General features: G+C 40.5%; 1 protein-coding gene across 3 annotated transcripts; it reads right to left on the bottom strand.

The window, feature by feature from the left end:
- Positions 1-448: 448 nt before the first annotated feature.
- Positions 449-25,655, bottom strand: LOC113026520 (calcium-independent phospholipase A2-gamma). Of its 3 annotated transcripts, none has more exons than XM_026175413.1 (10): positions 25,570-25,655; positions 23,756-25,055; positions 22,978-23,127; positions 21,309-21,460; positions 21,021-21,115; positions 19,943-20,114; positions 19,571-19,628; positions 19,024-19,218; positions 4,400-4,595; positions 449-2,655 (listed from the first exon to the last, which is right to left on the bottom strand). In XM_026175413.1, exons 2-10 carry the CDS (start codon positions 24,977-24,979, stop codon positions 2,378-2,380), a joined length of 2,520 nt encoding a protein of 839 aa, XP_026031198.1. In that variant the 5' UTR covers positions 24,980-25,055; positions 25,570-25,655; the 3' UTR covers positions 449-2,377. The 3 variants fall into 3 exon arrangements, with proteins under 3 accessions (XP_026031198.1, XP_026031199.1, XP_026031197.1); XM_026175414.1 differs by having other exon boundaries at positions 25,565-25,655; XM_026175412.1 differs by having other exon boundaries at positions 25,470-25,655.
- Between the last annotated feature and the right edge of the window lie 198 nt (positions 25,656-25,853).

A 25,853-nucleotide genomic window follows, 5' to 3' on the forward strand; every position in this document is an offset into this window, starting at 1 on the left:
AGGGTTTAAATGTCTCCAGATCTCCTCACCAAACTCACAGCTAGGATGGGAGTGCAGAATTGTGTTAGAACAATTCTTTAAGTTACATGTAAAGAAATAAACTACTCCTATATTAAAATATATATCCTGTTCACGTGTTTCCATGGAAAATGTGAAATTTTCTGTTTGTGACCTGAAACCTTTGAGAGATACTGTATTATGTGCCCAAGTAACAATTTTTCAAATCAGAATGAGCTAATCAAGCCAAGCACCCTGGACAGTGAGCCAAGAAAGTGGGGGGTGAATATCACTTCAGATCTCTGCAGTCGTAATTACGCAGTCGTTGAGTACTTGATAGCCTCTTCCCTCCACCTCCTCACTTCCTGGGATGAAGTAAAGAGAAGCTGCGGCTTTCCTCCGATCACAATAATCTAATCTTCATACAATTAGGAGGCAGAATGCAGCGCAGTTCAGTAGTGGGTTTTAATTACACTCTCAAACATTCTTTACACGGGACCAACAAGAGATGAGTGGAATTATATTAATCTGGGTTATATCTGTGTTGGCTGCAAGCCCTCTGGGAGTAACCGACACAATGCCGTATCAGTAATACGGTACGTGACCAGGTTAGGCGTCGAAATGGACGCCTGCAATGCATTTATGTGCAGCAAAAGTAGCAGCGTACGAAAATCATTTTACATCCCAGCCAATCAATAAGCAGCCATCTGTTTTAATCCAGCCCATCAGATAAACCCTGTGTGATTTCAACAAACGGTACAGTGCAGTAGAGTCGGGACTAAAACACAGCACTTCAAGGTGGAAAGGGTGAAAGCGGCTTTTGAGAACAGTCATCAAAGGGAAAGAGGGCACACTAAAGACAGAGGAGAAAATGTGAGTAGCCTGCAGGGATTCCAGAAAACTGAACAATAAAAGCACACAATGATAAAAGCGCTTGAAACAACTGAACTAAAAATACTCTGCAGTTTAAATAACACATAAAAATTCACGCTTTGTGACAGTGAGGCTCTAGCTGGATCCTTATCACAATTTACATACACGTGACAAAAAAACAACATAAAAAACCCTTGACCCCTAGGGCCTCTCTGTTAGGCTGTGTTGGTTTTTTTGCAGGTTAAACATACTGCAGAGACTTTGAGATGATGAAGATGGCTGTGCGGATGCAAGTTATCTATGATAAGAATGAAAAACTGTAGAAAATATTCCTTAACAGCCAGAGGACATTTTGGAGTCTTAAACAGCACTTCATCAACAAAATACCAACTGAGTGACATGTACAATTAATCCCAAAGCCCACTGAAGCTGCTGTGGTAGCCTAGCACCTTACTAACACACTGAGGTGTTTTCCCCATAGACATCTTTATTTTTTATCATCATATGTAAATTGTACTGACATACTTTATAGCTCTGTAACGCTTCATGTGGGCCCCTCGTGTATCAGTGTTACTCTTATCAAAATACAATTACACAGTTTAGCAGTAGCTGTATTTGTTGTGCAAATTTTAGTTATTAATTTTAGACTTTTTTTCTTAACAATGCAGTTTTACAAGTTATACATTTACTCAACAACACATGAAGTCCATCTATATATATATATTCTTTTTATGTGAGAATATAAATACTGGTTTGTGAGGATGTACTGGTTTTCAGTATTTTAAACAAAAGTAAATGATCAGTAAATATCCACATGGTGGGAAGATCATTGTTAATGCCACCATTACTAGCTTATCTGCGAAATAAAGTCTTTGTGTTCTATGTTTGAAAGGAACATCAAAGGAGATAAAGTTATCAGAATGTTAAGTTAGAACATCGACACCACTTTTACCAATATTTATCAAGTCCCAGCAGCTAGTTAGCTAACGTTAGCTTTAAGTCTTAAATTGAGAACAGGTAGTTTTTTTTCCCAGGCAGATTCTGGATTTTATTACCTTTTGAAGAATCCAGACAAATTTCAGTCTTTAGTTCAGTCTTTAACCTAAGCCAATTGTCGGCTGGAGATAACTGAGCATCTGCAACACAAAATCGGTATTCATTTTGGCAAAGAAGTCATTTAAATGTTAAACTACTGCCATCAGCTGCTGTAGAATCTCTACTCACGGAGCTTCTAAATCGACAAGCCATTTAAAAGATCTTCTTTAAATGCTATGCTAAGTCAAGTGTTAAACATGTTATACATTGCCACAGATGTTAGCACATTTAAACTAAAATCACATCACAGTGTCAAGTGAGAGTGAGGAGGTGGCATTTGGCATGTTGTATACATTATCTACTTGTGCACATACATAATGTTCTTCAGAGCTACAGGGCAATAAAAATGACACTTGGACCTCGGTAAGTTTCCAGGTTCGTGTGGACCAGAAAAACGTGGCTCGAGTGGAATCTAAAACTTGGACGAGTAAAAGGGCAGACCATTATACATATCAACCCTGAGCCTGGCCCAGTCAGTCATCTTCTGGGTGGAGCTTTTCTCTCGGGTCAGGAAACGAGCTGCCTTCTTCAGCTTGTCCTCATTCCTCTCTAGGTAACGCAAGCCCTCAGCCTGCAGCGCGTTGAGCTTCTCTTGGCGGTTCTCGTCTAAGGAGAAATCTTCGCTCATGTAGGGGTTGAAGCGAAAGTAAGTGTTTGGAGGAAGGAAGGCGTCGAGCATGGCGTGAACCTCTGGAGGGGGAAGGAGAAGTAAGAGTGAGGTCATATAAGAGAGAATAAAAAAAATTAAAACACAATTCACTTCATACTGCCTTACTAGGGGCTAGCAAAGTCAAACCTTATCTATCAGCGCTGTTATAGGATTACAAGTGTCACTGAGTAAGCGCTCAGGGCTAGAGTGTGAGGTAACACCAAGTGAAAATGTCTAGCCTGTCTATCACGGCTGTTTTCATCTGCCTTGCATGAGCAGTTTAAAATCAACATCCTACAAATGCAAACAAACAGGCAGCGGGTAACAAAACAGGCCTGAAGCACCCAAAAAGGTTTCTGTCTGAGTTCCCACAGTATTAAAACCAACCGTCTCCAAGGCTCTGCAAAACTCTACAAGGAGTAACTTATCTGGAGGTGATCTGGAGTTTTTATAGAGCAAATCAGTGTTAGACTATTGTGTGATGAAAAGTTATACACAGAGACAAGAACAGCTTACTCACAAGAGATAATGCATGTGGTTAAATCAGAGATGAACCTTGTTTTCATTACTTTAATAAAGCACTCGTTATTCAAAATTTTATACTGTCAATCATAAACAGTTTGGTCTTGTGCAGTGAGCTGGATGCCAACTGCTAAAAAGTGTTCTACTATTTTCCCTCTGCAGAAAGGATTAGTTGTTAGATAGTGATATCATCACCTTCCTAGTGAAAGTCCCTTTTACCTTTCACCTACCAAATATGGAAATCCAAACACAAAACAATAACACAAAGACTCCAGAATTGCTGCAAACCTTTCAGACTCGTTTCTGTGTCTTGTAAGACATCCATGTATTCACCAAACAAACTGAAACATGCAACCTGTTTGCTTAAACACAGGATACTGTGTTTAAGCAAACAGTTTGCACGTATATTGGATGTACAAGGTCTTTATAAAAGGAACAGCTGTTTCAAGAACGAGTGGCCCAGGGTCATTTTTCCAAAACACGTCTGAAGATATATAAAAAGTAATATTCTCCATCTTTGTCACTGAAACCCTATTAGATCTGCTTTATCTATCCGCAACAACAAACACAGCTAAGCTTGATACACCAAAGACAAACTAGGAGGCTTGCGAGCACTAAAGCTTTTGAAAAAGAGGAAATCTGTGATAAACACTCTTTCTAATCTGCTGTTTCTAAATAACAAAAGCCCGCAAGAGAGCTAGGAAAGGGATTAATCCCAAAATACAGGACGAACAAGTGCAGAGAAGCATCTAGGTCACACACACACTGCACCACAGCAGCAACAGGGAGGGGAACAAGCCAAATTTAGGCACAGCAGAAGTGCCCATGTCTAGAGGTGATAAGGAGACAAAGAGGTTGCCGCTACAAAGGGCCACAGTGGGATTTATCTAGAACAAAGTCGACCTGCGGTGCAGTGTTTTCTAAAAAGATACCATCAAAAATCCTAAATCTCCCCCTTAGAAAAGAAACAGAAACAGGGAATGATCACTGCTAATGTACATTTATTTAATCTTCTTGTGTAGAGGAAATACTATAAACAGACCTGAAACAACACTGCAAACAAAGGCAGTTCAGTTCACAGTTTTTTGTACTGCAGCCATCTTTACACTATGACTTGATCCTGTCACGGCAAGTTTCAGGCTTTCATCACTCCTTGGTTGACACAGGTGTGCTTTAGAATTTAGTTGTACATTTAGCAGCTGTCAAAGCTGTGAAACACTGGCGATCACAATAGGTCGCCATCATTTTGCGGTGCATCCTTACCTTCAGTGTCTGTCGCACTGCTGATGACGTTGGTGAGTTTTGTTTTGAGGCTTGTATATGCAGCGTTGCTTTTGCCAGTAGATTCAAAGCGACCCGTACCGAGCGAGACCACACACTCCAGAGGCGTGTCAGGCCACAAGCACTGGCACTCATGTATAGCAAGTGCTGTGGGGTTGTTAATCAGTAGACCTCCATCCTGTGAAAAAACAACAACAAAAAACCCAAAAGTGCTGTTAGGCAACCTGTTTACAGGCTAGGTTTGGTGTTTCATGCCAACACCAAAGTCAGTGAAACCAAATAATTGGGGTTTGAAACCTTTCATGGATTTTAACAGTCAATAGACAAAATTTCAGAAGAACATCTGATAAAGTGAAGAGGAAAAATAAAATCAATCAATCAATCAATCAATCAATGTGCAGCTTTAGTGCTGCTTGTAAGTCTATTAAACAAAGAGTCCCAGCATTTCCCCTCCCCTCACAGTTTCAGTCAGACTTGCTTTGATATCGAACAACTGCCCATGAGTGCTTTCGCTTTGGATCCATATTGTACCCAAGGCAGTGGGGGAGTAACTGGAGAGGCTGCAGAATTGTTGAATAGGCATGAGGCTGAGGGGCCGCAGGGCTGGCACCAGGATCAAACACACAAGGGCCCATTCTCATTAAGGAAGCCGAGCTTGGGGGGGTTGGGAGCCGCAGGGCCCCAAATGTCTAGGGACACAGTAGAGCGAATGGTGCTTGTTTACATGGCCGTGTACACACATGTTTGATCGAGAGCACATGCTCAGTGCATACAATAATGTGTGCATTTCTGATAGCGTGTGGCATACGTACACACACACACACACACAGCAATGGGGGAAAACACCTCGCGTGTATAAATTTGAGAGTGCGATATGGAAAACTGTTCCATTAATCCAACATAAAATTGCAAAGCTCTGGCTATTGTAGCTGGACTGGAGGAAAAGCTCCCGTTACAACTGAAAAACTTAATGTACAAGTTCTCTACGAAAACCTGGAGTGCTAAAGAGAATTGATTTGGCATTAGATAACAGTAAAACAAGTTTAAGGGTTTACTGACACACTTGCAGCTCAGCTATGATTTACTTAGACACAGAGTTCTCTGCGTCAACTGCACTGTCAGCAGCTCGCTTGCACTGATAAAAGCTGTGCTGACACAGATCAAGCAAGTCTGTGTCATCAGTTCATACTATAATGAGAAATGCAAATAAATACAATTTAAAAGACACATTTTCCATTAAAAAAAAAAGAAAGAAAGAAAGGCACACAAAACCTCCCAAAACATTTTAATGATATTTGAGTAGAAACAAAGGTTATGATTGATCTGTTCAGTTTGGACAAAGAGCCAGCTGCCTTTGTATTAATCATAAAGGCATTCATTGACCACAGATATCATGAGTTACAGGCTATAGCTGGTGTTGTAATAATGAATCAAATGGATAAATAACTTCTGGTTGTATTGTCGTAAAATAAAAAGTGTAAAAAAAATCTTCATTGGAAGGTCAAATCACAGAGTAAGGTGGTGGATAAAGACAGCTGCAGACATGAGCAGTCATTCCTATTACACTAATTTCAAGTACTGCACACTGCCTGGAGGATGCAAAGACAGTAGTTTCTACTGTGTTCTACTGTCCCGTGGATGAGTGCATGGATTCCCAAAAAATGTTCAGGCATTTGTTCGTCCACACGGAGCTTAGCTGGGCTCAAGCAGACCCGTGCATACTCACAGATGGGGAAACTAACACTTTGCTGACCTCGCATTACATTTCATTCCTATCACAGTATTGATATAATTATGATTCTGTTATGATTATTACAGTAGTTTATATATTGCACGCCAATTTTTAATGATGGCATTGATATCAAGAAAAGAAATCAAGAAAAAAAAATTCCCTATAGTGTAACTGCAAAAAGCACAAATTGTGTATTTAATCACCATATTATGCTCTCAATTTTTCTGTGTGTTATTTCCATTATTCAACTTGTCTCTTTGCTTAATTGTTGCCGCTCTCCTCGGCAAGTTTCTTCAGTTTCACCAGACTTCAGTTCACTTTATCTTCATTGAAGCAACACCACGAGTAGGCGTGAAGTACTGACTCTGGTAAATCAATCTGGGGAAGAAATTTATTTAGACTACCTACATGATTCAATAAAACATCTTCATTTGACACTAGTGTGTTAAACCCATTGCAGGAGGAAGCTTTACACAATGCTGCTAACATTTTATTCTAACAGTTTGTATAGTTCACTTTTTCAGGCATTCTCTCATAAACAATGCAGGGGGCTAATACCACACCAATAAGCAGATCAAGAGAAAACTGACTAATTTCATGAGATATGAATGGATTTATATATCACTAAAATTATTATGTACACGCTTCATCTCCTTACTTTTCTGTGATAGTCAACTAAACTTTTTCAGGTTTTGAATACCTGCTTGGACCTAGCATACATTCTGAAGACATCACCACAGACGTATTTATCAAGGACGAATGAAATAACTGAGAAAATGTGACACATGTTCAGTCAAAGAGCCATTAGAGGTCAATAACATCTGTACAAAAGAATGGCAGGATAACCTTTGCAATAGTTCTCTATGGTTTCATTCACAGAGTAAGTAAACCAGCTGACGTATAACAGGTTAGTATTGGTTAATAGGTTAACTGGTTAAGTCGCAGCCCAAGTGAATACTGGACTAGACCATTAACGATAAAAATGGGGGAAGGGGATTTTTTTTTCCCTTTATTTAAACAAATTGATTTATACGTTATTATGACCCTGATGAAAGCCACGAGCCGAAAGACGTTGGTCAGTTAATAAAGTTGTTCCTCTTTACCTTCCTGCATCCTCTCCATGCACCTTGGAAGTAGGTGAAGTTGTGCCAGAATTTGTTGTTGCTATTTATGCACAGAGTGACAGACATAAAGATAGAAAGACACTGCCAAGCATTAAACTACTGCAGTGGTTAAAATTTAACTAACATGAAAAACTACAAAGACACGTGTGTCTAATAATCTGTTATGATAATGTGTAATCAATCATTACTACGATGATCTAAAAGTTAGTTGCTGAGATAATAATTAGAGCCAGAGCCTCAGAGAGCACCATTTAACTGGCTGAGATGGAAGTCATACAAAGAAGGCTTCACTCTGTGACAGAGCATAGAAGAACTGCTGAGGTGGCCGTTTGTCCAAAGCACATCATTATGCACCAGTAGGTTGTCTGGCAGACCGAGAAATGAATCACATAAAAAAAAAAAAAAAAGAAAAAGAGGAAAATGCCTGGATTGGATGTGCCCGTAATAGAGACTTAGGGGAACTTGCTGCACTGGGCACCAGTCAAACCCAGCTGGTAACAAAACAACTAAGCAGTTTTCTTATCACTCACCCCAGTGTGAGAGGCTCCATTTTCTGAACTCTGCGGCAATGATGGCAACAGTCCGGGTCCAGTTATGGCTTCTTTGTGCTTAATAGCTGGGGGCAAGTTTCAGAGGCGCAGTGGTCGCGCTTGCACACAGTGCCAGGGCATATAACTTTAAAAGCAGACTGTGCAATGGTTGTCTGAGCGAGGGACTTAATGCTTTAGCTTGTCTGCATCTCAGTGCACCTGCTGGACGAGCCCAGAGCGGGTAAAAAAGGTCAAGGCAATTATGAAAAATATGTTTTTGATAGAAAGACCTATTGCATCACTGAAAGACTGCTAGGCTTTCTTTCTGTATTCTCTCTCTTTTAAAAAAAAAAAAAAAAAAGTCATTTGTATAGTCATCTTTTTTACGCAGGTGTCCAAACAGGCTGGTAGTACCCCGACTTTCCAACAGGAGCACTATTTAACATTATTACTGCAAAAACAACTTTTTAACCATTTAAAAATAAGTGAAACTGTGAAAAGAATGTTAAGAAGAAACAGACATGACTATATTAAAGACTATAATGTAGTGTGTTGCAGAAAAATCTAATGAAGTTGGCATGCTTACTAGCTACTGCCTGGTTGCATTCTAATGTAATTTTCTCAAGACATCATACATATTGTCCATCTGTCCAACACCAGAGGAGCAGACTTGCCCAGAGATCATGTTGCCTTTTTATATGCTCTACTATTTTGACCTCTTATCCTACAGTCAAGGGCAGGAAGTCGATAAATTGAATGGCAAAAGCTAGAACCAGAAGATGAGCGAGTCAGCTAGAGTTTGATTTTAGCCTTGCAAAGCTTCCTGTACTTATGCTTCCTGGAATGCTAGGCCAGGTGAGTTTGCAAGTTGAGACTGCATAACTTCTGCAGCCAATCATCACAAGGTTTGGTTGTTGGATTATTTGAATACGACAGTACTGTAAGGCAATGGCAGACACAAACAATAGTTGCTTTGACAATAATTTTACACATTTTTTTTTTTTTTAAAGTGTTGCTAAAAGAAAAAAGTAGCATTACTTGGGATTTGTTGCATGCTATTGCAGGACAGCAGCAACTCCTGATAGACTAAGATACTCTACACACTGTTTTTATCAAAGTCCAACCGATAGAGGACTTTTTATACTAATAACGAGATCTGGCAATTTAAAAATTCAATACTCCAATGTACTGGACAACAATTTTTTTTTTCCACGAATTTCCCTAACAACTCTTACACGTATTATTTATTCACTCGTTCACGCTCTGCCCGAGTCTGCTCAGATTAGATGACTGTTGTGTTTGCAGCTTTCCAAACCAACAGTAAAATCGCAGAGAACCCTCTGGTGGACAAACTGTGCAACATCAACACTTATAACATGGTTGAAAGGTGAAAAGTCTTTTTTTTTTCTTTAACTTTTTCCATTTTCATTCATTGGCCAATACAAATACCAATACTTTACCATTTTACACTGGCCAGTACTACATTTTCACACAAAGATTCTTGAGGCCAGAGCACATCTGGATGATGAATTAAGCTGAAACTATGATCCACTTGGGACAAACTGCAAATAAGGCTGCATGCAAAATGGCACCACTCAAGCTGTCTGTCAAACACGCAGCATGACGCGAGGCAAAGGTCACTTCCATTTACGAGGATTTAGAGCTGTAATGCTGCTTATACTCGAAATGACTCAATGTCACTGTAAACAGGAATGCCATGTGTCTACAGACTAATGTCCTCAGAGAGTACACCCCTGTCAGTAGCAATCATTTAACCCCCTTTGAGGTTAAATTCTCTATCAGATAAAGAGGAATGCCAACTCTGAATTCTGGCTTTCATAGAAGCTTAATGATTTCCTGTGACAGTGTTTGAGTCTTTCTTCCGGTGTTATGGGTTAGTTACTACTCTGAGGATCAAAGCTCGTTTAGCCTCGCCTTTGCCCTTCAGGGTCTAATGGCTAATTCACAAATGTGCTCATCACTTCTATGAGTCTGTATGCAAATATACCAAGTTTTCACCTAATTGGGGCTCCCACACCCAAGGGGACATTTTTTCAAAAAACCGAATGGCTTTAAAAAGATGTTGTTCTTACAGTATATTCTGGAATAAAAATTTCTCTCAGTTAAATGAATAATATTGAGATTTGCATGATTTATTTACACCGCTGCTTAAAAAAAATGTCTCCACTGTCATTAACTTTTGGGAGCTTATCTTCATTGTGTCAGTTTAAGCTGCATTATAGGGGGAAGAGCTGATTTGAATAGCAAAGAGGTGCTATCGTGAGATCACTAAAAGTCATTTCACGCCCCAATGTATGTCAGCTCCCATTAGCAGGGACAGCAAACTTCATCCTATTCATCCAGCCTGTGCGCCTCTGCATCCCTCTCCCTCTCTAACCCGTGGGTAAACCTTCAATACTCATTTGTGGAAGGGTTCATTATGAACGACCACAACACAGAAAAGGAGGGAGCGTCAGCTTAAATCTAAATGAGGTGAACCTTTTGAAATAGAGCCTGGTGTAGCATTCAAATCTCAGCTCCGGGGAGAAGCTTTAGTCATTACACTTTCTTCTTTTGCTCCTCTGACAGGGATGGACTGAGGAGCACTAAGCTCTGTAGTAATTTGTTATGACGCCCCGCCAATGAGGCTCCCTTCTCACAAATGATTAATTAGGGAAGAATTACATAAGTCATGGACATCCGATTACGTCTGTCACAATACCAGAATGTTTTCCAGAGATGGTCGTTCACTTGATAAGCAGATAATTAGGCTGCCAGGAAAAAAAAACAACTATGAATCTTCCAAATCAACTCATACCATTTGCACACAAAATGAAGCCATCCCAGTCACTGCCTGTGCAATCAGAGAAATAAATCTGCTCATTGACCAAAATGAATTCCCCAAATGGTTTCCAATACACATAAAAAGCATCATTGTGATCTGCAAGGATGGAACTGAAACGGTGTGAGCACCAGTCCTAAATGGTGGCCAGGTCAAGTCAAAGGGCTTCATGCCATATTAAGTAATTCCATGGACTAGCTCTTCACTTGACCTTATAGCTTTATGGGCCCCTCAGGTCACCGTGACGTTCAAATCATCTTCCCAGGCTATAAACAGAAGAAGGACTCATCTGTAAGGGTGCCAGCTTTGCCCCCAGGCAGCCAAAACAATTGAGATATACTGCAGACAGTTACCTTTTCCCACACGTTCTGTGAATACACGACCACACATGAACACCCAATATTGAAACAATGAATCATCCCTGTCGACTGCAGCCGCTGAGATTAAACTGTGACAATTCATGAAGCGATATAAATGCCTTCAGAAGCTCTCCTCCATATTTACTCAGCCTAAAGTCACTCTAGGCCTTATGCACATATTTGACAGATTCATATTAAAAAGCATGATTTCAAAACTCATCCCCTGGACAATTTAGTCTAGATTACCCTGCTGCTTTGCTAAGAGGATGATGGAAGACACACCTCCGTGACAATATATTGCAACGCGAGGTTTAAAGCCGTGAATTCTTTCCAGGGTCTGCAGTAAAGAAGTCATCTGAATGTGATGCGCAATTGTGAAAAGGCGAGGGAGGTCAGAGACGAGGAAGATTTGCTGAAGCTTCCACACAGCAGTCAGTCAACATAATAAGTGGACCAGCATAATCCTCAAACAAGTGTGCCAGCTCAATCGAGTGTTTGTGCATGTGAGAAAAAGTGTGTTCTACAGAACAAAAGAAAGAAAGAAAAGGCGATTTGAGCAAACAGAGGTGATGTGACAATCAGAGGTGGGTGCTAACAAGTTACTCAAGTGCACATAGCTCAGAAAGTGTAACTTTCAACTAAAATGCACTTGTTAGAGGAGTTTTAAAGAAGCACAGGTTTCACTCTCACTCGAGTCATTTGTTGCAGAATTATCACTCCTACAACTCTATTATGCTTGACTATGTTACTAATTTGACTATTTATCTCCTGCCCTTCTATTAATGATGACAGAACAAAATAACAGCCAAATTATTCACAACATTGTATAATATTGCATTTAATTCCATTTAATTATAATTATAGCACTTTTGAATTTATCCAACACCACTGGCAGGTCTGATTAACAGATAACTGCAGTGCAGTAAGTGAATGAGTGAGCGCTGCTCTGAAGTCAGTGCATGTGAGAAGTGAAGGAACAAATATGCTGTTTGCAGAGTTTAATAAAATTAACAATGAAATATCACCTTATTATGTCTCATTGAGCCTCAATGAGACAGTAGAAAATAATATCGCCAATCAAAAATGTGAGATTTACTTTCTTATTTAGCTACGAAAGGTTTTCACATATGCCTGCCTATCAAATCAGAATTAAGCAGCTCTCATTGTGCCTCACACTGCTGCGCTCATTGCCATTATTTAGTGTCTGTTTTATGAGTTGCCGTACTTTAATCAAGTGAACTGTGTGGCTCGCATCAGTCTGTGTTATGCTGAAACCTATTCACACCCCTTTTTGCTATTACAATAACAAACTGATTCATTTAGTTTAAAGCTTTATTTTCATATTGTATTTTATTACAGTAGCCGAGATGCAACGTTAGATAATTTTAGCTTTTTTATCGTTGTAATTTTATTACGCTGTCTGAAACAGGTCTCTTTTGTAAACAAGACATTGATTCTCAATGGGATTACCTGCATGAATAAAGGCTATATCAAAAAATAAATAAAAACTAAAGACAATTGGCATCTTTTGAAACGATTACTTTTGCTTAAGTATGTGTTTTCATAAGGCAGCTCTACTTACAGTAGGTACATTCTTGGAGCCACTCAAGCCACCCCTGTTAAAAATGGGAGATGGGACTTATTCTCAAAGGACAAAGATCCTGAGTCAGTCTCAGAAGAGGAAGCTGTCTGCAGCATGGCTAAAATGTGAGCTCCATCCTCTAACAGTCTGCAGGCCAAGTTCCCAGGGCTTAACATGGGAAGAGCAAGCAGGGATGAGAAAGAGTTTAAAAGCTCTGATTCACACCCTGAATCTACAACATCTCCTCTCTCCTCTCTGCTTCATATGAGTTAGTGCCATATACAAATATATCATTTATGACCAATAATTCCATCTCCAGAGGCCTTTAAGAGGGGAAAAAAGAAAAGAAAAAAAAGAATTAAAATGTTAGGATCTCTTCAGTTACACCTTAGAATGCCATTTAATTATGAAAGCCCCTCTGCTTTTCACGTCATTCATAGTCACAGATACCACATTTAATGCCTTCCTGTACTAATTTATGTCTACTCCCTCGTTCATTAGTGACAAATACGTATGGGAGGGCTGATGTGACCTATTCATTTGTGGCTGAGTGAAGCCTTTCGGCTGAGCATGGTGCCACGTTGGGGCTCCAAGGGGTCGCGCTGGGGGTGGTGGTCCACTAGTCCAATGTCTCCCATCAAATGCTGGCAGGGGTGGGCACAAAACAAGCTCCCATTCCTTCCCATCGCCTCAGGAGACACCATGGCAACTAGGCCAAAAAAACAAACAAAAAATGGGTCCTCCTCACCATTCCTGGCATGCCCTGGCATCCCCTGTGAAATGTCTGAAGTCTTTTACTTCTGTGTTCTTTAGAGTCGAGATAACTGAGCGAGCTTTAATGTGGAACATGCGCCTCCTCTCTCGCTTCATCTCATCTATCCTCCACCCCACCTCTTTTTCCCTTGTTCCCCCCTCACTAAAGGATGATCTCCACGGCTATGGTAGCGAGTGTGAGGCTTTGATAATGCCATGGCTCTGCTTCAAAGGTCTCGCTCCAAGTTACAATTTTCCCAGTGTTAGTAGAAAGAATCTATAGAATCTAGGTGCTTCTCCATCAGGTTTCCATTCCAGCCTGCAGACTCACAGAATCATCAACAAACACTCATCTGTCTTCGAAAGCTGCTTGAGAAGTCCAACCTTCGTTCAGCACATGCCGTTACAACTGTTGCGTTCGCTGTCACAAAAGGTTGATTGTCTGAGGGCTTGAATTAAGTGGGAAAGTCTGTGGGCGTCGGTGGAAAAGAGTGAGATGACTCTCTCTCTAGGGAATCCTGACATCATACACACAGCATGTTATGTTCACAACTGGTCTCAAGCAGGCACCAAATAAGTCATCAGACTGGGTGGCATTTTGAAGATGGTCAAACATTCACATGGAAATTAGAGTGCTTAACAGAAACCGTATATGAACAGGAGCTTGTTACGGGTCCTGCTCTTGGATTTTACTGTGTAATCATAATTAGAAACTCATTAAAATTACATCTGAACTATCATCACTCAGGTTTCCATTAGATTGAGCAAAGTAGTCTTTGCTTCAGCAAAGAAAACTGACAAATAGATGAGGATAGAATTACTAGCTCTCTATAAAAAAGTCATTTTTTTAAAAAGTATTTCTAATGTGCTGTTAAACATCTGCTGATCCTCTTCTGCTTATCCTTCTCAGGATTGGAGCCCATCACAGCTCCCATAAGGCAAAAGGCGGGGTACAGCCTGGACAGACTGCTGTTAAGCGCTTTGAGAACTTTTCCAAACATCTTGGTTTTATTTTGGATGCTTGTATTATTTTTATTTTGCACACACAAAATTTTTTGATTTGACAAAAATCCAAAATTTCAGGGTCAAATTCTTAGCCTCCCAGATGCTAATAGTTAATTCTGTACCCTTCTTGCTGGATAATAGCCTGCAGTTATGTACTAGTTTTCAACAAGTTTCACCTGAGTGACCCAGCCCATTCTTCTTTGGCGAACCTCTCAAGCTACTCCAGATTTGTTGATCTTCTGGCATGAACCTCAGGTTTTCAGTTCACCCCACAGATTTTCATTAACATTCAAGTCAGGGCTTTGTGCAGGCCAGTCAGAAATGTTCTCTTTTGTTTCTGGAGGTAGATCTTCACCAGTAGCGGCACATATTTTGTGTCATTGTGTTAAGAGACAAAGCGATGAACTGGACCGCGTTTTGCTGCTGAATGCTGGAGATTTCCCTTTCAAAATCTTCACATATCCTGCTTTCTTCTTGATTCATTCATTGAGCAGATTCCTGGTTCCAGATGCCCTGAAACATCTCCACAGCATAATAGTCCCACTACTGTGGGGATGCCGTTGTTTCGATTGTACCCCTCTCCTTTCTTTCTCCAGATATAACCAGTCTACATAATCTTTCTCCAGGTTGTTCTTGGCATACTTCAGTTTGACTTAAAGGTGTCTCTCAGATGTAGAGTTTTGTTTTTGAAGCCCATTCAGGATTCTAGTGGCTGTCATCTTCGAGACTACAACACCTGTCTCGGTCAAGTCTTTCACTAGTGTGTTGGCAGTTGTTCTGGGGTCTTTAGACACATCTATCACTGTTTTTCTTGACAGAGTCTTTGAAATCTTTCACTTCCTACCTCTGCTGGGCTTGTTCTGTACTGTGTAGCTCTCTTTTGAATTTCTTCATGATACTTCACACTCTAGTTGACATTTGGAAACACTGTGACTGTAACTTCATATATCCATCTCCTGTTTTTCAGGGGGCTAATAATATTGACCCTGGTAATTGAGTTTTTTTCTGATATTGTGTGCAAACAGATATCATTTATTTTTTCTATAGAAACTAGTATGGTGGGAAATGCAATGTTGAAAATCCCTTGCTAATAATTTTGTCCTTATCTGTGAGTCTAACTTCATATGATGCCTATATCAAAATCAACATAATCCGAATTTACCAAAAAGATACCATGAAGCCTTTGATACACTAGGATTAAATTAAATTGACTGATTTAGGCAAGTTATTTTATCCTCTTACATCTCAATAGATCTTAAAATTTGAAATGAGAAATCAAAACAAGGAATTCGGGTAGGTAAATGTCAGCTTAAACAGCATGAACTCAGTGTCTCAGGAACCACAAATAAGGTGTGCTTTAAAATATACACGTTTGGTAGCCAGACATATCCTGGTGTTACATACAAATGTAAGTCATCTTCAGGATAGTAAATACAAGCAAAAACACTCCCAAAACTGCAAGAGCTGTGCAAACGCTCCGTATGCACATGAATTCTCAGTCAAGGCCTTTGAATATTCTTCAGAGATTTTTTAGGTTAAAATTAACCCTAGCTCTTCTTACCAAGAGCTCTTTCTAATTTTACTCAGTTCTTCAGCTGGAATTTTCTCTTGACAGACTTGAAATAAAAATAAAACAGCTGTAACTGATTTCATGTCAGATGTGTTAAATATATTAAACTACTGATGGCGTCTCATCTCAAAGTACGAGGCCTCCTGCTGGCCGCCAACTAAGTGATTTTGCAAAAGCAGCTCCATAATTAGATTGTCTGTATTTTCTTTCCAATGAAGCAGATGTAGCAGTCACACAGTTTTGTGTGATGAGGGAAGCTCTGGATTGGGATAATTTATGCATCAGAGGGAGACCTGCTAGACGACATGCTGGGGAAATCTCCCACTACAGGTGGGTTTTCATCATCCAGTCTCTTTCATTCTCTCTCCCTGCACTTCATTCACCTGCACACCTAACACAGCTTCCAATTAGGAGTGCCGGAGCTCGCCCGTGTGGGATATTGCCTTTGATGTAAACACACTCTCATTCACGTGTGATGGATCTACACTAAGTTCATCAGAGTCTGTTCATCTGTGTTTTTAATGTAAATTTAAGGAGATTCCCACACTTGTATGTGGCAAATCAAACACAGGCTACGTCAACTGAATACTTAGACTGTAGTGGAACATTATTCCCCACCTTTTCCCACCTGTGTTTTTGCCTTTTTAAAATAAGCAGCATGACTACTCTAAATAAAATAAAACAAGACGTTTACCCAGTTTCTGGTGTGACTTTCCTCATAAGGTTTCTTATATCGTCTGTGCTTTCTGCCATTCCATTTGCGTAACAGAGCAACCTCTGTTTTCCATTACAGAGGCTTAATAATTTTGCTGATTTATTGATCAGCAAAATGGCAAAATGGACTGGTGGTTTGTTATGTTGCTGATGGCTAATGCGAACCTGTTTAATGGAGATGGATTTAAGTGCGTCTCACGACGACTCTACCCCTCATTCTTCTGTCAAAATGTAGCTGACTGGAAATAAATACTAACAGAAAGGAAATAGAGTTCCTCCCTCTCACTTGCTCTGCAGAGAATTTTTCTCATTAGAATTCTCAAAATCCTTCGAAACTCTCCAGCATTGACACTGACTGTGCGGGGCATGTTAATCTAGAAGACCAAGACTAAAAGCTTTAATACTGCAGCAGCGGACTGCAGTTGAAAAAAAGAATTTGCATGAACACTAAATATCAGCGCAATTCTCAGCTGGCCAGCAAAGGTCTTTCGATATGGCACGCTGTGACAACAATGACTTCTGGCTGAGTGCATGAAGTACGTGTAACGCTCTGACTGTCAAAATGTTGCTGAACAGAAGTAATTATAGGATGTGGACTAGAAAAACTTTACTGGAAAAATCTGTTTTCCCTAAAATGACTATAAACCCTGAACTATTGGTCAAATTATACAAACTGTATTCATGTTGAACCAACAGTACAGTTTATATGCCAAATCTGAGGCTATTCGTCTACTAAAACTAAGCTAAATATGAAAGAACATTTAAAACAAAATAAAATAAATAAAAATAAAAACAAAAATACTGGCGGCCACCAGTGGCCCTCAGCCTCCAAGTAGATACTAGAGATGGCACGATACCACTTTTTTATGTCCGATACCGATACCGATATCATAAATTTGGATATCTGCCGATACCGATATGAATCCGATATAGTGTTTTTTAATCAACAAAACTGTTTTTTAAATATCTTGCTGCATTTTGTATAAGTTCATACTCAAGTTTAAAACAACAACTACACTAAAGCTATTCTGTTATACCTGTATGCAAAAAAAAATATTTCATAGTTCAGCAATACTGATCAATCTAATAAACTTAGACCTACACCATCCTCCCTATTCTGGTATTTTAAAGAGTACTTAGCGTAAATATTAAGCAACCTAACTAATAGGGTTCCAACTCCCAGCAACAACAAAAATAAATAAATAAAAACTAGGGAACCACCCCTCACACTCCACCTCATGATGCTTAATCGACGTAATCAACCTTAATTTGATGCAGTGTGAAAAAAAATGCACAGAAATCAATTATTTTTCAAGAAATATTAAATAGATTCAACATCTTTCTTCAACAGAATTGCAGACTGCACAGATGGTACCTTCCCAAAGGAAAAAGTACTATAGCTTACTAGGGTATATATATATTAGACTTAATAGTCACTATATACAGTAATGGACTTCTATTCATTTTGCATCAAATTAAAACTTTGGGTGTCAGATAATTATTTATTAAAAGCTCGACATTTTAAATGAGAATAAGAAAGAAAAGTATGTCTTTGTGCCCCCTTTTCCCTGTTAATGCCCTATCGGCCCCCCTGGCTAAACTTTGCTAGATCCGCCCCTGCACAGTTACCAGCCGTCAGCTACGTAGAAAAAGATCCTGGTGTAGAAAGTAATATTAAATACATTCTAACAACAGCTGATCAAGCTTAAACGTGCTGCTGTTGTTCAGCCGCTGGTTTCCTCTTTCTGGTGCAAAGTGGGCCAAAAGCAAACAAGAGACAGACTCGCGACAGAAAAGCCGATCAGCTGATCGTTAAGCAGTTTCACCATTGAAGTAGCAGCAGGAGAGCGAGAGGCAGTCGCTTGTTAAGCTTAACGCAGGAATGCTTTACAAACATTCAGAGATGGACTTACACACTTGCTTTACTTCTCTCGGGATAACTTTGTCAGAGATGAAATGCCGGGTTGCTAGCGAAGCTCCAAATGCTATCCAGACCACCGACAGGTCCCGCATGCCACAGCCGCTCTATCACGTGATGCATACTGCTCCGACGTGCTAACGTTCTGAGGTGAGTTACGGCGTGTTGCAAGTTTTGTGAGGTGCTTTCGTGATATTTAATGGATCGGATTACATTTTTTATTTTTCTCCGATATCCGATCCAGTAATTTAGGTCAGTATCGGACCGATACCGATACGTAATATCGGATCGGTCCATCTCTAGTAGATACAGCAAAGGTATAAATTATAAAATCCTATGTTGCCTCATTCTCGCATTGATATAAAACCAGCTAAATTAAAAACTGACATAAATAAAAATGTCAGTTTGGTGAAATTTGTCAGTACAGCCAGTATCAGGAGGATTTCTCCCTTCGTAACAGCTGTGAATGGGACTGACCTGGTGGAGATCATTCCCCAAAGGGAACTCCTGGAAATACCCGGGGGCTGCTGATGTGGCGCGGATGGCCTGCCAAAGCTGATGCTGGCAGCCCCCAAGGTAGTGTGAGCACATCCCAGGTAGCAGGTTGTAGTTCCTAAAAACATATGCCTTCAGAGGAGTGCCCCGATTCACAATGGTGCTCACAGCTGCCACCTGTGGGTGAGGGCATCAACATACAGGGTGACTTTCTTTTTCAGTGTCAGGTTGTAGTTGAACAAAAGCAGACAAGAAATGCAGGCATAATATCTAGGTCGACATTCTGACAGATCAATTTTATGTCATCACTGAGCTCTGAGCCTCAGAGGAGACATGCTGACATCTGAAAAGCATATACTCTTCTTTAGGCCCACTTTCTTATGGCTTTAGAGCCTATTTTTATCTGTCAAGCAGAACAGTAAAGAGAGGGAAATGGAGAAAGAAGGTTTCTGAGTAATATACAAGTAAACAAGGTGAGGCAAAAAACACGCTGGGGGAATAATGAGTCAGACCATCTCATAAAGCTCACCTTGGGGCAGTCAGGGTTTCTTGAAGTCTCCACCATGAGGTGAGAGCCCATTTTCTCTCTGTGGAGGTTCACAAAGGTGATGTTATTTTCTAGTGTAGAGGGTTTAGAGTAGCATAATGACTAAAGGTAAATGAGTTCCCTTCAAAGGAATGCTGACTGTGATTAATCATACAGTAATCTTTATTCTGTAATATAGCTTTCAGACTTTTTCAACAAGCAGCTTTTTTTGTTGTTGTTTTTTTTAGGCATTTCTGTATTTTAATTGCTCCCATGGCTGTCGAAGAGCCATTGTTGTTGCATGGCACCACAATAAAGGAGAAAGACAAGGTGCTCATCTAGACACTGATCATGAACTATAACAGCAAAACTCACTTGAGGATGTTCTCCCACGCTTCACTGTCATAGAAAGCGTGGTTCCAGCCCATCTTCATGGTGCCGACAAATACATTCTGCTTGAAAATATCTGAGCCCAGCTTTCGGTACAGATCATCACACTCTTTCAGAGGGATCTGGAACATGCCTAGCATGAACCCGAGCACAGCACCTGAGTTAAAACAACCAGAAACATTCAAATGAGAGTGACTGAGATGTACTGTTAATTGAGCTGCTGTAAACAGGAGGTAGAGGAGGTTCAGACAATCCTTTGAGAAAGCATCGAGGAACAGCTTGTTCTCGTCCTCAAAGATGATGTTCATACAGTAATGAACCAGGTTTACTGGAAGGAAACTTACTGAAGGATCATCTGTTATAACCAGATGCTTTGGAGATCAGTTTACAGGATGTGAATAGGAATAACATGGTTAGAAGACTGATCAAGTATTGCCAACAGGATTAGGGAGTCACAATGGCACAATGTGGGCAAAAGTGCCCCAATGTGGCCCCAATAGGTTTCTAAATGTGTGAGAACACCATTTGATTTAGGAGGCGTGTTGTCACATTTGACAACTCTCACTAAATCTGAAAATGCATTTTCAGATTTAGTGAGTGTTTTAATCTCCAGCTGGTGGAGATTAAAACATATAACTGAGAGAATGCTGGACAAACAGAAACTTCTAACAGTGATTAAAGCCCAATGTGCTTTGCAAATAAACAGCAGGCTTTTAATCTATTTTTAATCAGTTTGAGGTTGGTCCACAGCTCCCCCTTGTGGTGATTTAACATCAAGGAAGCACCTAATGTACTTGACAGTAAAATACTTGTAAATTTTATGAATTCATTTTATGAATTTAAAATCAACTGTAATGAAAGCAAAATTTATTGTGCAATTGTACAATATTAGTTCTCACCCAGACTGAGAGGAAAGGGGCTGCTGGTGAAATTGAGGTCGAAATTCAGAGCAGAGCAACAAATAGGTCAGTGCTGCCTGTACTCTGCTAAGTGTTGCACTTTGTTCAGATAATCCATATACATGCCTCTGACTATACAGAAGTAGGGCAGGAGGACAGCGTACCTGTGCTGACACCACAGATATAATCAAACAGTTTGTAAGTGGGTTTCCCAGTCAGGGCTTCTAGCTTCTGTAACGTCTGAAGGGCAACAATTCCCCTGAAAGTAGAAAGCCAGACAAATACATGGATACATGCATGAGACATTAGTAACCAACTCATCATCAAGAGCACAAGATTTAAGACTAATAGAAGAAGTGTACAACCTTTGACACTATAAACTTGATATCATCAACTCATATCTTAAAGTAAAGATGAGTGTGGGGGGCAGGGGAGTGGAGCCGAGCGTGTACCTTAAACCTCCTCCATCTATGGACAAGATCCTTATTCCTCTACCTTTGACAGGTTTATGATAGCCCACCAGAGCGAGTGCTTCTCTAACGGCTGCTCTCAGACCCGGATCGTTAGCCTGTTCCAGACGGAGGAGGCAAGGGATAACTTTCTCCTGACAAATACAAACATAGCATGACAGTCAGCACCGGAAACAGAAAATGCTGTCAATCCACCATGAAGTGGTGTGGACTAGATAGTAGGAATGTAGAGGTGAACCGTCTCTCTGTTACGAGACGTAGCTGCGCTCTCAAAACCAAAACTTCAACATCATAACGGGTGAACAAATATGAAAACAAGCAAAGTTCAGGCATGCATGAATAAACAGTCTTCTTTTTGATTGTGCATTATATTCTCCTTGTTTTGATAATGCATCATGATTACTTCCTGTTAGATTTACTCTTTCCTTGTATTTCTCACCCTGCATCCCATCTAATTCTGCTGCCTGATATCAGTCAGCACATAGTTACATAAACCAGGGCACAAACTATCGACGCTTACTGAATCAGAGGTCATCCCCACGGTTTCCATGAAAAAGGCTGAAACCAGTTTCGCTCGTTCACCGGTCATTATTTATTCAGACTGAATTTAGCAAAAAATACACAGTGCAATCAATTTGCAATGAGAAATTAATGTTGACCTTCGTTGTCATGGTTAAAAATGGATGGGGGTCGATACTGGTGTGACCACTGCACATCTGTAAAACCTTGATCATAAATAAAATATGACAGCTAAAGGTACTGCAAACAGACTGAGCAATGTGACCGAAATAAATGCCGAAGATGTCTGAAGAGATTCTTTTCCCCCCCTCACAGCATGAGTGCATGAAAACTTAAATATCATTACATTTATTTCTGTAGCCACTTGCAAAGTGAGGCTCTCAACAATATGAGAAACCAAAAACTGAATTTACAGAGAAAAACAACCTTGGTTTAAAATACTCTAGATTAGTATTTGTGGTATCACTGATGTGACATAAATCTATGTAACAGTGTGCAGTCTGCATTTAGAGCTGTGTGTAACCTGCTGAGCGCAGCTCACAGACTGACATTTTGCAAGCATCGGAGAATTCTCAAATACAATCAGAAAGCATAATGTATATGATTCTCATGCTAATGCTGCAGAAGCTCAGCAACTGACCACACAGCATATGCAGACCGTACATACATAACGTGGAAATTAACATGTAAATAAAAAGAAACATGCTGCTGAAAACTGTTTTGACAACTCCGTCAGCTCTCTATAAAAAAACATCACCCACGTGTGGATGTTAATCTGCTGGAAAATGAACAAGAAAAACCATCTTTACTGTGTAACGCAATTGGCTTCGTGTACGCCGCACACACCCACACAGTGTTTCTGTGTTTTCAGCTCTTTATTTACAGTTTTGCCTTTTCAGGTTGTTGTTGCTGGCTGGTTCGCACAGTTGCTGCGACAATTGCGCGCCCGCAACTGTCTGCTTTCAGTTCCCTCATCCTCTCGGATCCTGGCGTGCCGCCCAAATAGGGGAGGCATGATCTCCAGCTGTGTTGGTCAGTCTCCCCTGGCACTGCCCCATAAACCCACTGCACCACCCCTCCCCTGCAGCTGAGCCACAGACCACACCTCGCCACATACTGCTACATTTCTCACCTTCACTGCAACGCCACGAGTCTCTGGAAACTCCAAGAGGTGGTAACTTAAGTCCTCCACCCTGTTGATATAAACCTTTACATCTGATGCCCTGTGGAGAGCCTGAACCAGTGCCCGGGTTCGATTGTCCACACTCACTCTTGCAATAATCTGTGACATAAAAGCAAAAATAAATAAATAAAAAATACAGTACATTTATTCCTCACTAGGCAGGTATGGTGGTTGCTGTGAATATTATGTATGTGCTTGATATATTATTTAATATGTTATAATAATATCTAAGACCATGTATGTTATGCACATTTAAGTCAATCCAGCATTGCCACAAACTAGATGTCAGACTTGCTTAGATCTCCACAACATAAAGGCCCCCGTAAGCCTATAAAGCGCCCTCTCTCTGTGGCCCTGTAACTTTTCAAGGGGGTTATTTTTGAATGTAGCTTCCCAGAACTCCCAGAACAGCAAGTCAACATCCTTCCAATAGACATATAGAATAACAAGTGCGCTGGTCTGAGTTTTAATTGTGGACACTCTGTTGTATTACACTATACTATACTGGATCATTTTAATATGCATATAATGTTTCACTCAAACACAGACAAAAAGCGTATCCCACAAAACCTGGGACTATTGAAAAAAAGTTTATATTGAGTAGAATGAAAGCAGAAAGTCCTATAGCATGCCCGTAGGATTCTCAAGGAACAGGTTATTAAAAATATATGGCTTACTACAAAAGGAAAAATTTATGAAAGAAATACTGCTGTGCTGTAAGCCCTACCTTTTCCCTTTGGTGCAGAAGTTTCTTGGCTTTCTCCTCCGCAGCCTTCTGCTCGTTACTAACCTCAGCCTGTTTCACTGACACGTCCTCTGATTTCTTTTCCTCCAGTACAGCACTCGTGGACTCTCCTGTTCTGAACTTAGGAACAAAAGGTGCTATGTAGTTCCCAACAAATGCCTGCACAGTTGGAGCTGAATAAGACAGGTACTGTCCTAAACCCCTCTTTGGGGGAGCAGGGTCTTTCTTATTAGACACCGGCATGAGGTCTGAGGTTTGTTGATCCTGAGAGTAAGTGGAAGAGCTTTCAAGATGCTCTTCTTTCTTGTCCTGAGTGTTTATGCTGCTGCCAAAGTATGAGTTGACGTGATTTGCTACATAGGTGTAAGTCTCACCCAAGTTCACTGAAAAGGTGCTCGGATGGAAGAGGTCTGTGGATTGTTTGGGCATTGTGCTCTTGCTCTCCAAATCATTCAGCGAAGGCTGGAGCTCCTCTTGCCTCCTGGAACGAGTAGCTTTGACGCCAGGAGCAATACGTCTCAGTTTTTTCTCCCTCGGTTCCGTTACAGTTGGGACTATAGCAGTGACAGTCTCTTGGGTAGAAGTCTGAGCATGAGTGGAGGTAATGGAACTTGTATCACATGTGGCAGAAGTGGAAAGGGACGGATTGGCAGAAGATCTCTGAACAACAGATTTCTGAGCAGTTGATGCTAGAGAGAGAGCAGCATTAGAAGGATTGTAAGTGGATGTGACTGTATTCTCATCAGGTTTGGGCCTTGTCTCAACACTGGCTTCAGCATTTTTATCAGCCTTTAAAGCATTAGGTTTGAGTCTGGAGATCTTTGACATCAGCTCTGTATGTGTCCCACTCACAGCTTTGGAAACTGTGTCCAGCGTGTTCCTGACACGAGACATATGTCGGCTCAGGCCAGCAGACCACTTTGAAGCTGAAGTGTTCAAATACAGGGTGCTGGTGTGGAGGCCAAGCCGATGTCTAACTTGGTTACCTTTAAAGAACCCCACCTTGCGACCCTTGGCCCTCAGGTGGTGAATGTGCCTCCAGCTGAGATAGCATTCCTTATGGAAAACGGGCTGCTGTGCATGACTCTTACAGTGAAACACACCACACAAAGGCAATGATGCTGCTGGTTTGTGAGCATGGGACTGCCATATAAGCAATGCTCTACTTATTTTCACCCAGGTATTTGAAGCCCATCTGTGATTCATATTCTTTCAGTCCACAAGGGTTTAACCCATTCGAAGAAATATCAAGAGTACACCCGTGCTTTCCCCATTCATTAACCTGGTAATGAAAAAAAAAAGTTTACATCACCACTACATACACCCAATAAGGGAAACACTGTATAGAATTAATAACCACAGAGCGTAATGCTATATCAAATCTATCATTGTATCACACACTGTTTATAGTAAATTGTTGACTTAAATTTGCAAGTCAATAAAGCCCTTTGGAATGAATCGATTTAAAAATAAAATATTTTTAACAATTGCATAACAGAAAAAAATACCAAAAGAGTTCTTGTTAATCTGGTGTTTGAGTATCGCTCAACTTTTAACAAGCACACTATTTCATTAACTGTCACAGGTGAGAGGACAACAGGTTCACTGTTAACTATGTCAACATCAGCAACTAGCTAACAGAGTACCGCTAAACGCTAGCTTTTATACAGGCCGCACACAAAACAACAAGGCATACCAGTCCTTTGTTTTGCTCTTTCACGAGAGACCAGATTCACTTAATCCTTCTATTATCGGCCATCCTTGATTAACCATAACACAAAAGCATAACACCTTACGGGAGTGTAATAGGTTGCTCGACCCGATGCCTAATTTCCAGAGTGATGTGACATCAACAGTCGAAAGAAAAACAATGGTCACATGATCCTCCATCTTCGCTGCGATTGGCCAGTTGTCCTTTGGTCCTCTAAATAGTTTCTGTTGATTGGTTAAGCAGATTCTCCACCATTGACGGCTGCATAGGGTACACTTAATATGCTTTACGGTGTATGCCGAATGTGTCCAGGGGAAGCGGAGTCAGCATTTTCTATGAAGAAATTGTCCCCACACGTTTTTTGAAACT

This window comes from Astatotilapia calliptera, chromosome 7 (genome assembly GCF_900246225.1).
Source record: "Astatotilapia calliptera chromosome 7, fAstCal1.2, whole genome shotgun sequence".
Taxonomy (NCBI): Eukaryota; Metazoa; Chordata; class Actinopteri; order Cichliformes; family Cichlidae; genus Astatotilapia; species Astatotilapia calliptera.